This window comes from Bidens hawaiensis, unplaced genomic scaffold (assembly GCF_021521415.1).
Source record: "Bidens hawaiensis isolate Kalapana, Puna unplaced genomic scaffold, B.hawaiensis_p1.1 tig00013115_1, whole genome shotgun sequence".
Taxonomy (NCBI): domain Eukaryota; kingdom Viridiplantae; phylum Streptophyta; class Magnoliopsida; order Asterales; family Asteraceae; genus Bidens; species Bidens hawaiensis.
Window position 1 is genome coordinate 636,026 of NW_027492105.1, and position 13,453 is coordinate 649,478.

The following is a 13,453-nucleotide window of genomic DNA, read 5'->3' on the forward strand; positions in this document are numbered from 1 at the left end:
ATACGTACTCACAATATCAAATTCACACAATCGAATATCAAATACATATGTGTAAAAAATAATAAAAAAACACATATGGTAAATAATTCATTCTTACGTACCTGATTTAAGATGAATATCAGAAATAGATATACGTCTCGAACTTCGACTTGGATCTACGTCTGCAATTAGGTTTCAATCAATTTAAAGGAGAAGATATGAGAATTGATGGGAAAAAGATACGCATTGGGAGATAATTATGGTAATTAGTTTTTGATTGATATCGTTTTCAATTTTCAAATTTATAAGAATATTCATATTTATAAAAATGTATAGTATATATAATAAAATAGAGTAAGGAAAGTGAATAATTTAATCATGTTATTGATACAATATAAATGGAGTGTAAAATGAAAGTGAATAATTATTATTTTATGACATAGTTATTAGTTTGGAGGAAAAAAAGTTATTAGGTTTAACCAAACCAACCCAAAACATGGTTATTTCTGGGTCGTGTCATCAATTGCCGCTCCAAACATGACCATTGGGTCAAACAGAACATTTTAAACTGTAAGAAAAAATATTACTTCATTATATGAATAAATCCACGTGTTTTTCCAAATGAAGACGTGTTCAAACAACAAATCAAACACATATCGTTACTAAATTATTATATATAATAAAATAAAATTAAAATTGATTAAATATTTCGATTCCACTTTTAGTTTTATATATTCTCATCTAAATTGCAATAAACAAAATTTGTTTTATTATGAATTGTCCAATTTTATAATTTATAATCTTTATTTATATGGAAAGTTCCTAAAATACCTATAAAAGGATATTAGAATTTGAGAGGGAAAACTTAGTCAAGAATTAATATGAGACCGCCACATCATCTTCATTATTTTGTTTTATTGGTATAGGTAGATAGACAGATATATCATACTTTAGAATAATGTTAGCTAATAGCATGAAACCGATATGACTTTCGAAAATTGTGCCTCCTATTTAAACTACGATCCACGATGTATCAACGATCGATAACAAAGAACCGCATATACCTAAGTAACCTGAATAAAAGTTGAGTAAGATTTTATAAAGTCATGATTTTCTAAATCATATAGGATTTGAAGACTACAATCTTTTTCTTTAAATATTATTGTTTGAAGTCATATTCTATATTGGTTTTGATTTAATGAACAACCCTTGAAAAGGCTTATAAATCCGCTTGGTACCGTTGATTCTAGAGTCTAGACAGTGATGGGTTTGGGAGACAAAAACACGAAACAATTGGAAAAAAAAGAAGGGATAACGTGGGCCCTACATCAAAGAAATTGTTGCAACTAATGCAAAAGACTGCAAATGAAGTTAGAAAGTGATCTATACACATGGTTCTTTCAGCTATCAAAATCTAAGAACCCCCTGTAAGTGTCACAAACGTAGTTAGGGTGTCGTAATGGTTTTACTAAAAAATGAAAATTCCTCGTGATATTACTGGGAAGGGCGGTTGTATGAAGGGCTAAGGGGCATCCCAGCTACCCTTCAACTTTGTCTGCAAAATACAAAATTAGTGCATTTTTGTTTTCTTTTATGTATTATGTATTAGATACACACCTTAACAAATATTATAATACTCCTAGTTCCCAAATTCTTTTTTGAGATACACTTGAATTTATCCTCTAGATCCATCACTGGTTACTGACTCGTATTTGAAAACAAAAACGTCCCAAACCACTAATATTTGTATTTGTAATGAATTTACATGAGAAATAAATAAAGAAAAAAAAGTGTGATAATGTGTATTGGTTTAAACTAAATACTTTTTTTTACACGAGCTTCTTACACGAGCTTCTATGAGAAGCTCGTGTAAAAAAAAAAATTTAGGTTGGCCCCACACATAATGATGTGCTAGGTGTTTTTGAGTTGGTGTAGGTTGGCCCATTACGAATGCCTAAATAATATTGATTCACTTGCTTTATTTCTTCATTAGGATAGTGGTCCGTGTTATACGCGGGTGGAATACACACACACACATACATAGGCAAAGTATAAAATGAAAACCCACTTGAGTTGTAACAACCCGTGAAAACCCTATGTAACATCGTTTTTTTTTGTTACATGTATTATATGTTGTAACATTTAATACGAAACATAAAAAAAATGTTTTTCTATTTTTTAACATTTTTTTACTAATTTTTATATATGTTTTCAGGAGAGATAAAATGTTATATTTACTTTTATATTTTTTTATTAACTTTAATTGTGGACCACAAGTTTGAAACTTTAATTAAAAACATGTGGTTGAGAATGAGTTTTTAGAGTTTTCACAACTCAAGTAGGTTTTTATTTTAACCTTACCCTATATATATATAAATATATGTAGCTATCCTAAGAATTCTTTATATTGTTTTCTGCAAAACCACAAGATGTAGGAAAAATAAGTATAAATGGTGTGAATGATAAACTGTATAAATATACAAATAATTGAATTGCTAAAGTATAGTCATACTAAAAAAGGTAGCAAAAATTAGTTACAAATAATTAATTGTAGTAAAAATCGGTTTTTAAATCATTTGAAAGAAAATAGTTGGTTATGATTATAGAAAACATTAATTAGTGAGGTTATGATTCTAGAAAATATTAATTAGTGAATTATGTGGCAATTCTAGAGGTGAAAACCTTGTAAGCTTATGTGGACATCATATTTGAAGGCCATGTGAATATCTTGTTTTGCTTTAATAGCATAGTAAGAAGATTAGCATTAAGATTAAAATTAATTGATTAATTATGTGAAAATTATAAGCATGGAAAGTGGATGACATGAAACATTAGGTGGACACCCTAGGAGAAGGACAAGTGGACAAATTAGTTTTCTTTAATATATTAGTTAGATTAGATGTAATAAAGTCAAAGTAAATGTTAAGGCGTGTCTTGACAACCAACATGTATTTATTCCTTTTGCTTTTGAAACTTTTGGTTTCCTCGCGCCTGAAGCTGTGGAGTTACTTACCCGTGTTCAGCGAGTCATGAATAATAATGTTATGACTCGAAGATCAGCAAATGCAGTTTTTAAAAGATTGGGTTTTGCAATTCAAAAAGGAGTAACGGTGCAGCATGTTGCCTGCTTGCCTTCTGTATCGATGTAATCTAAATATTGAATTTTTTTATATTTAGGTTCGTTAAAAAATGTTAAGTTAATGAATTCAAAACTTTAAATGCTAAGTTTGACCAATGCTTGTGTTATATATTGGTTTTAAATGTTAATTAGCATTAGGAATAAAATTAATTGATTAATTATGTGGAAATTATAAGCATAAAAAGTGGAAGACATGAAATATTAGGTGGACAACCTAGAAGAAGGACAAATGGATAAATTGGTTTTGCTTTAATATATTAGTTAGATGGTGTTTGAGGAGTATATGACCCTGTTAAAAGTGATTAGTGTTCATATGCATGATTGGTTGGCAACCCAAATCTTGACCCAATCATACCAAAAACCAACTAACCAACCCCAAAAATCCAAATAACATTAGCTTGATTATGAGGACGAATTTTCAAACACAAAAAAATAATTAATCTGAACCGACCTACCTAAAACCTGATTAAATAACACAATTAACATCTCTAATCTCTCCCAGGTTAATATAAAATGTTTTCTGTTAAGTTCTATAGAAAAAAACATGAAGTTGTCTGGTATGATATATCGATATGATATGGTGTTTGGCTTTCTATAAACGTGGACGATGTGGTGGTGGTTTAAATTTTGGTGTAAAGAAATAAAAAAGAAATCTAGAAAAAAGATTAATCTTTGGATCACAAAAAAGCAATGGCCACTCAACCGTCGATCTGTGGAAGACATCTGATTGGCCAATTATTCGGCGGCCCTGACACTTATCCACTATTACCAATGCTACATCTTTTATTTCAATATTATACTACTTGCCACTATTGTGGGCAATGCATGCATCATCTTTCTATATTTATATTATATAACATATAGATTTCTGTGTCCAAATATCATATAACAACCTCTTCTTTCCAAATAAGGAAACTTGCTTCATCCCCATCTCCCTTAGCCTCCTTCATGGATGCCGCCAAAGACGAACGTTTGGATTTTGGGAAGATGGGCTACGGGTTCGTATCCTTTTACTTTTACCTGCGTGTTAATTTTACTAGACATGACTGTTGTTGATTTAACATGACAGATTTGCTATTATATATGTGTTAAAATGATTAGTAAATATATATTACAATCTGTTGTGATGTTTTTTGTTAGATGCAAGCACTATAGAAGAAGATGTATGATTCGAGCTCCTTGTTGCAACGAGATTTACCATTGTCGTCATTGTCACAACGAGGCTGCGGTATAATTAATCATTTACTTACTTTCATGTGATTTCTGTTGTTCTGTTCAGTCCTATTACGCAGATCTATGTAGTAATTGTGAGAAAATGTAAATTAAAACACCCAAAGCAACATACCTTTACAAACCGCAACATTAACTTCACATTATATTAAAAGTAACTTTGTTCAAGAACCCATTTCCTTCTACAGCAACAACAAACATCCACAAACTTATTAAAATATTATTAAATTTGCATACATATAATATATATACATATGTGAGAGAGGGACCCACCTCTCTTGTCCACCCATATGTCCGAAGATACGGACTTGATGCCCACAATGGTGTGTGTTCCATGTTTGTCCGCCCCTTTACCAACTAGATCCGGACGAGGAAACCCCCTCATTGTGGAGGCTCTTAGGGATTGGTACTCATTTTTGTCAATCTGGATCTGAAAACTTGAATCAATCCAGTGATTTCAAACGCTGGTTCAAGGGCGGGGCAAAGTGGGCGACCGTCCTGGTCCTACTTTCTAGAGGGCCTCAAAAATTTTAAAATAAATCTATACATCTTTTTTTAATGACTAATTTTATAGGGGGCTTTTTTTTTAACTCGCACTAGTTAAATAATTTTTTGGGATTCATGGGGACGACCCTGCTTTAAGTCTAATGCATGTTTCTTCGCTGATCTCTCTGTTAACTCCTCAGAGCATGTTGAAACGCATATATGATCGCCATGAACTAGATCGGTTTGAAGTGAAGCAAGTATGTTCAAATCTATAACTTTTTTCTCAGTTTATTTTTTTGAAGATGTTAAACCTTACCATTAAGTGGAAATTCATGTTTGTTGCAGGTGATATGCTCGGTTTGCGACACAGAGCAGCCGGTATGCTTCATTAATTCGATCTACATAACGATTTATTTGGTTAAATTTTCTGATGTTTTTCTTCATCTGTATTGCAGCTTTCTCGTACCTGCACAAACTGTGGAGTCAATATGGGGGAGTACTTCTGTGAAATCTGCAAGTTCTATGATGATGATGTATGAAATCAAACGATATATATTTTTAGTAAATCTTTCGAGGAATATTTGTTTACCGATTCTGATCGTCATATTGCAGATTGAGAAGGGCCTGTTCCATTGCGACGATTGTGGCATTTGCAGGTTCGTACATGAAGATTGTATTGTTTTTAAATCGTTATCTGGTTATTTGATATTTCGATTTACACCATCCTATTATGTGCAGAGTTGGTGGCCGCGAGAACTTCTTCCATTGCAAAAAATGTGGTATGCTTAGATCAACAAATTAGTAGTCCAACGATAATATCCCAATTTTAATCATGCTAAAAGCGTAAAACAACTTTGAAATGCATACAATGTAACATTTGAAATTTGCCTAATATAAATACAAGTAACAGATGAAAATTGGAAGATTTAGTACATTTTGGTATTTTAACTGTTGAAATAACAGGATCTTGCTATTCCATCGGTTTACGCAATAACCATTCATGTGTTGAAAACTCTATGCGCGGTCATTGTCCGATATGTTATGAGGTTTGTTTTAAATGTTTCTTCTCTTCTCTATTAAACCTTTAGTGAAAATATTGTGAAACTTCATTGCAACCGTTTGTTTTAAATGTTTCTTCTCTTCTCTATTAAACCTTTAGTGAAAATATTGTGAAACTTCATTGCAACCGTTATGTTTGCAGTATCTATTCGACTCGATGAAAGACACTGTTGTCATGAAATGTGGGCACACGATGCACCGTGAATGTTACAATGAGATGATAAAACGTGACAAGTAAGCATTTCTACAACTACTGCTTGCTATAAACAAATTTTGTTAACTGTAATCGGCTTTTTAAATAGATACTGCTGCCCAATATGCACAAAATCAATAATGGACATGTCTGCAACATGGAAGATGATAGACGAAGAGGTGAGCATGGGTCGATCTATCAAGTTAATTCTTGCTATCCAACATGTGGAACATGCTTCGATATTTATATGTTTTTTTTGCAGATTGAAGCTACTATGATGCCTGATGAATACAGGCGAAAGAAGGTGTGGGTACTGTGCAACGACTGCAACGACACTACAGAAGTTTTCTTCCACATATTAGGGCATAAATGCCGACACTGCAAATCTTATAATACCCGATCGATTGCCCCTCCGGTTCTTCCTCAAGAATGAGTGAATGGCCAGCATTGCGTCTTCGATCACCTGGGTTTGATTCATATATCTATATATTTGTTGGTTATACATGCATGCATGAGTGAAGTATTGTGAACACTATTAGCATTTATATTTGCTGTAGACACATGGTTTTTAATTTGAGTGCCTCAGAAACATTTAACTACCCAATTCTTCCTCAACTTTTGTGGATTGAGTTGAGGTAGGCTACTAGATATCCTTGTAAAACTACTGTAGTATGTGAACTATGTTGTTTTGTGTTTTATGCTATCTTAAAGTATTTCCCTTTGTTGTTATTATTAATGTATCTTTTCAAGTTTCTTTTTGTTAAAATGTCACCCTGCCATGCTTCTATGAACCACCTGTCCATGCCACTGAACCACCTGTCCATGCCACTGCCACCTAATCACTCAATCATCGTTCACTTGTCCCCCACCACCATCTAGCACCATCTTTGCGACTGTTTAAAGGCTTCGTTGGGGGATGCCGAACACATGCCATCCCGCCATGTTTTGTTCAAACTGACGAGACTACCATAGACAATCACCTCATGACCTCGTAATCAAAAACATATATTCATCATCTCCAAAATCTAAACCAAGGTTAATTGTAGCAAATAACAATGTCCATAAACCCAAGACCAGAATGCAAAAATAACCCCAAGAATTCCAACTCTAAATTGTAATCAAACGGTAGAAGCCCGCAAAATCAAAACGACACAAATATTATTACGACTCAAATTCAAAACATGAAAATTACCTTCTCGAACACGGGCACACATCAACTTGAAAGATGGTATAAGAAGAGAAGTTTTGGTGGTGGTGGTGGTGGTGGTGGTGGTGGTGGGTGTGTGTGATATGCATAGGATTAAATGACAATTTCATTGCATATATAACATGGACGCACATAGAATCTGTTTGTTCTTCATGCATTTTAGACACAAAAGACAACGCAATACTTGAATTTACTACTAAAAACATAAGAGTTTAAGCATGCATCTATGATAGATAGGAGAAAAAAAACATAGTAGAAGTTTATACTTGTTAAAGTGCGACCAATGCCACGCCATAACATGTATATATGATGCGTAGGAGAAAAAAAGTAGAATTTTATGCCTACCTTATAAAGAGTTGAATCTTCCTGTCCTTTTAAGGAATTTGCCCTTTTAATGAATTTAAAAGTGCAGACTACCAAGTCTTATTGCCCCTTAAGAACTAAAATATATGATTTTTGAATGTTTTGCCCTTTTAAGAACTAAAATATATGAATTAAGTCTTATTGCCCTTCAATAACTAAAATATGGTGTGTAGAGAGGTGATTAGGTTGATGATCAAATATTGCGTTTAAATTCTGCACTGCCTGATGACAAATTTAAACACCCTCACCCAACCTCCTTGCATTTCTAAGAGTTAAGAAAGCCAGCATAATAAACTTAACATAAGACAGGGTTTAACCCGTTAACATGGTTACCCCAAAAACCGAAACGTTGTTGATGATGCGTAGTTAAAAGAAAACCAGCTTACAAGCAAAAGATGTTATGAATGCTTGGTAGCTATCATATGTATTATGTAATGCAGTTCTCATACATGGTCACACTAATTACTGGTTTTGTTCCATTTACATATACAGGCTTCTAAAATACAAATTTTGAAGCAACCATGATGGTATGATTAACCTGAATATATATATAAACATCCATTCAGGTAAATCAATACACAATTGCCTTATTTTGTTAACATAGATTACATCATTTACCATTCTTGAACTTATATACCATTACTAACAATTATGCACATAATGCACTATATACATACCCACACAGAGAGAGATAAATAACCATCTGATCTCAGATAGAAACCTCCTCTAACCTGATGTTCCTGCAATTTGACTTTGGCATGACCAATGAGAACTAACAGGCTTAGGAGCTGAAATCTGAACTCGTATAACCTCATGAATCGCACCGCGATAAAGTACATCAAGAACTTCCTGCTCTTTAGTCATTGCAAGATCTTTAAGGGAAGCGCTTCTCGAAATTGACTCATCACGCAGTCTAAATCCATATGCCCACCGCCCGAGTTTCCACCATTGAACACATATTTGTCTATCAGAAATCTTGCACCTATATAAGGCTTCCATCACACGGTCAGCCTGCCAAAGATACCATAAGTTTGCTTATAATCAAAATATGAGATTAATAACGATGAATATTGTATGCTTACCGGGACGCCAAGCCAAGCTATACAGTAGTGCATACCAGCCAAATTAAGCAGCACATGAAGATTTTGTTTAAAGAAGAACAATACTACATCTCTGAATCCAAACTGCATAGAATTCATGTTTTGCATTGCAACCAAATAATGATTAACCTCAATGGATTCTGAGGATATGCATTGTTCCAAAAAGGCAATCACAGCATCTGCTTTACTAGCCATCTCATGATGCTTGTTGACATAAAACCCTCTCCATCCCTAAATTCACATGTAAAATTTAGAATCAAAAGGTGAAAATCATCTACACAAATATATATTTTTCAGTAGGGGTGTGCAACGTCGGTTCAGCTCGGTTATGGGCGTTTAACCATAACCGAATGGTCATTAAACCGTCGGTTATGTGTCGGTTTTGGTTAATTTAGGTTAACTGTCCTGTCCTGCATTTTTTATTATTATTATTTTTTCCCTTTTCCTTTGTTCTAGTTGAAAATTGTTCGGTTATGGTGTTCCAAGCTCGATTATTGACAGTCGCAGCGTGATTCAAATGCTCGAAGCTAGAAATAGAAGTACAAACTATAAAAGCCGGAAATATAGGCATAAAAGCTGAAAAATCACAACACGCAAGATTCAGTTCGGTTTCCATTAAAGTCTGTTAACAAAGCCACATTAGCCGTAACCATAACCATAACCGAATGGTCGGTTAATCAAATTCACTTAAGCATAACCGTTGGTTTTATCGGTTGACGTTTTGTTGTCAGTTATGGTTCGGTTTTTGGTCACAAATTAGGAACAGATAATCATCAAAACACACTTTTCCAGTCACAAAAAGAAACCCTAGAAGAAAAATAATAATAAGACCTTCAATTTGGATTCCAAATGGTGTTGTTGAAGGTGATGAGGATTGAAATCAGGAACAGAAGACAATTGACCTTTGTCCAAGCCTAGGGCCAGCCATCTATCTACGCATAGACCCGACCATATATGATCGGACCCGCAAAGTTCCCGCCAAAACCGAGAGCAACTACCCAACGCACACAAGTCCAATTCCTAATTAAATTCACCAAAAAAGGGTTCTCAATTCGTAGTGTTATAAAAACGAATGGAATTAAGAAAGAGACCTGAAGCAGAGAGGCGATTTTGAAGGCAATATCGGAAGGAACGGAGTTGTGTATTGACCGATTGTTGTTGTTGTTCATGGTGTTGAGAAATGAAACGGAGAATCTGAATCGGAAGGAATATTATTATTATTATTATTATTATTATGAATGGATCATGTGCTTTTTTCAGCTAAATTTCTGCTGCGATTGCGTGGAGGTGTCTAAAGCTCTACACAATCCACGTAACAAACACTTTTCTTTATCCCTTTTATAATAAAAAAGAAAAGAAAACCGACTAAATTCAAATCGGTTTAGCTCCTGACTGAACTGGATAAACCGAATACGATGTGCAGGCTTCGTCATGACGGTGACCGAAGTCATGGACTCCAAAATTTTCGGGTCGGTGATTCGGGCCATGTCGGTGGTTTGGTTCGTATCGGTGATTCGGACCGTGTCGGTGGTTCGGGTCGGGTCGGATCAAACAATATGACATCTATATATCTAATTTTTTTTTCATTCATTCAAAACGATTGCTATTACAATTAAAAAAAAACAAGACCTAAAATATCCATAACATGATAATAACACGCAAGCCGAGAGAAGGGTGAGTACTTTAGAAGAAGATTTACTCGTTTGTTCATCATCCTTTTTTTTGAAAAAAGAAAAAATTGTATCTTGTTTTTTCATGATTTACCTAATTAAGAAGAATCAATAGGGTAAGTTAGAGTAAAATTTCACCATACAATACCCAATTACAGCTTAATTCATTGACTAATTTCCCCAAGTCCTCAATTCACAATTACAAACCCTAATTTTATAATCCTTGATTTAAAAACACAAAGGTAGAGGAAATAGACTATTACCTTGCGGTGGTGGATGAGTGGGGATGAGCGGCAATGGTGGATTACCGGCGGATGGCGGTGGGGCGGTGGGCGGTGACGAACTCAGAAGGCAGGGTAGAAGGGAAGCAGCAAGTAGGGCGATTGTTTTGAAAGAATTCCTGTTTTTTTTTTTAAGTTATGTTATGTAAAAATTTACAACAAGCCATTCCAAATTTGAGTGTTATTAAAAACTAAGTTTTTTACAATTTTTATAACTTTTGTTTATAAAAACTATGACGTTTTATAAAAAAAATCTAACGATAGGGTATTTATATTTAAAAAAATATTGGTGGTAACCGGTTGCTTATTGGAAAAATAAATTGGCAGTGACCGCGCTTAATACCTATAAAAATTTTCGGGAAAAATCACGAAATTTACCCTATTAACGGAGAAAACAGCAGTGACCGGGGCCACCCCCGGTCCCTTCTAACCTTCGCCCCTGACGATGTGTACAAACTGGTTTAAAACTCAAACAGGTTTGGGTTGAAATTGGTTAAGTCAACAAAAGTCAAAATGGGTTTTTGATCGTTTTTGGTTCGGGTTGAAACCGATTTCTTAACCATGTTACTATCGGTTTCAGTTTGATCGGGTTCGGTTCGGGTTTTGACCAAATTTTGCCTAGTTTTGGTGGAGAAAATTACAATCCGGTTCTGAATCTACGGTTTCAATCAGTTCCAAACTTGTCTCCACATAATCAGTTTCAAATCGGTTCAGTTTCGGTTTGATTTTTGGGGTCGGTTCAATTAACCGGTTTATTTGCCCACCTCTACTTTTAGCATTATTTGTTATTGGATTGAGTGAGATTTTAAGATCCGTTTGTTTGTTTGCTTTGTTGTAATTGGGTTGTATTAAATAAACGTTATTAATATTTGTTTATGATCTCAATTTGGAGTTTTAAAACCGAAAACTGATAATTCAATTCGGTTTTGACGGAAACTGAACATGTCATTCGATTTTAGATAGTTTAGGTTTGATTTTTGGTTTAATCATAACGAAAACTGAGAACTAAATTCGGTTTTGACGATAATAACTGTTTTGGGATTATATATATATATATATATATATATATATATATATATATATATATATATATATATATAATTTGTGCAGATGCTCAAGTGGAGTCGATATTAAGTTGTTATTGGATAAGCTGTTATTGGTTTGGAGTAATAATTAACTTCTCATCTCCCCAAGCACACCAGGTGTTAGTATTTTAGTGTAATTGGATTAACTAGTCGATCAATTTAATCATAGTAAACATTAAGCAAGTTCGGGATGTGCGGAGTGCACGCTTTATTTAGTTTACTATGATGTTAGGGGCGAAGCCCCTAATGAACGGGGTCCGGGGGCAGCGCCACCGGTTGCGGGGTTCTAGGGGCGGTAGCCCCTAGCAGGGTCCAAAGGGCAGCGCCCCTGGCTGTGGTTAAGTTGCTTGGAAATTTTATTTTCGTTAATATTGCTTTATTAAAATTCATTAGAAAATGAATTTTATGATTATGTCACACAAAATCATAAGTTTAATTTGGAGTTTATTTATTAACGAATTTTGAATTTTGAATAGATAACTGCTTAAAGCAGTTATCTAACTTTGAAACTGCCTGGAAACTGCCCTAGGGTTAATATATCGTTCATATTTGGATTGACGTTTTTCTCTGGTTCATCTTCCTCACAAATTCCATACGAAATTCTTGTCTCAATTTAGAGTTTTATCCGATTAAAGTATTTTGGAGAACCACCAAAATAACTTTTAATCTGAAAGTTATCACACGACTCTCTAAATAATTCAGGTTGCTATTTTGAAATCCCCAACAAAAGATTAAAAGTTATTGCTTGTTGAAATATGTCAAACGGAGAGTCTTCTAAGAACGTGATTGAGAAATTCGGGAAATTGGAGAAGTTTGAAGGGATCGATTTTCGTAGATGGCAGAAAAAGATGCACTTCTTTTTAACCACTCTCAAACTTGTGTACGTACTGAGTACATCGATGCCTGTAGTGGAGATGAGTGATGATGAGAACGTGACAATGCAGCAGACCCAAAGGCAGACCAAATGGAAAAATGATGATTATCTGTGTCGAGGTTACATATTAAATGGTATGTCTGATTCATTGTTTGATGTTTATCATAGTGTAGAATCTGCTAGTGAATTATGGGAAACCCTAGAATCAAAATACATGGCAGAAGATGCATCTAGTAAGAAATTCCTTGTTGGTAATTTCTTAAACTATAAGATGGTTGATTCTAGATCTGTGATGGAACAATATAATGAGTTGTTGAGAATGTTAGGGCAGTTTAAGCAGTATAACATGAACATGGATGAATCAATTACTGTGTCGAGCATGATTGATAAATTACCTCATTCTTGAAAAGATTTTAGAAACACCATGAAACATAAGAAGGAGGAATATACCATGGTTGAATTAGGAATCACGTTTCAAATAGAAGAGTCTATAAGGGCTCAAGAGAAAGTGTGGATTAAAGAACCCACGGGCCCTAATTCTGTTAACATGGTGGAATCATCCAAGGCTGCTGAAAAACGCAAAGAGAAACGAAAGTTTCAAAGTTCCAACAATTTCAATCCCAATAAGAAGTCAAAGTCAGTGTGTTGGAAGTGTGGAAAGCCCGATCACTTTAAAAGGACTGTCGGACCGGTAAAAGTGATGGAAAAGGCAAGTTAGATGGTGTTGGTCCAAGCGGGTCTAAGGACTCGGGAAAACAACAAGGTCAGGCTTTAATACCTAATTATA

At 34.4% G+C, this 13,453-nt stretch overlaps 2 protein-coding genes across 2 annotated transcripts; one reads left to right on the forward strand and one right to left on the reverse strand.

The window, feature by feature from the left end:
* Positions 1-3,969: 3,969 nt before the first annotated feature.
* LOC143543290 (E3 ubiquitin-protein ligase MIEL1-like) lies at positions 3,970-6,749 on the forward strand. Its single transcript, XM_077035648.1, has 11 exons — positions 3,970-4,116; positions 4,259-4,346; positions 5,035-5,091; positions 5,180-5,212; positions 5,290-5,367; positions 5,447-5,490; positions 5,573-5,613; positions 5,798-5,880; positions 6,036-6,127; positions 6,196-6,265; positions 6,349-6,749. The coding sequence occupies exons 1-11, from the start codon at positions 4,067-4,069 to the stop codon at positions 6,517-6,519; spliced, it is 807 nt and encodes a 268-aa protein (XP_076891763.1). The 5' UTR covers positions 3,970-4,066; the 3' UTR covers positions 6,520-6,749.
* Positions 6,750-8,214: 1,465 nt separating this feature from the next.
* Positions 8,215-10,009, reverse strand: LOC143543274 (uncharacterized). The gene is made up of 4 exons (XM_077035631.1): positions 9,848-10,009; positions 9,588-9,776; positions 8,739-8,987; positions 8,215-8,667 (listed from the first exon to the last, which is right to left on the reverse strand). The coding sequence occupies exons 1-4, from the start codon at positions 9,923-9,925 to the stop codon at positions 8,383-8,385; spliced, it is 801 nt and encodes a 266-aa protein (XP_076891746.1). The 5' UTR covers positions 9,926-10,009; the 3' UTR covers positions 8,215-8,382.
* Positions 10,010-13,453: the final 3,444 nt, after the last annotated feature.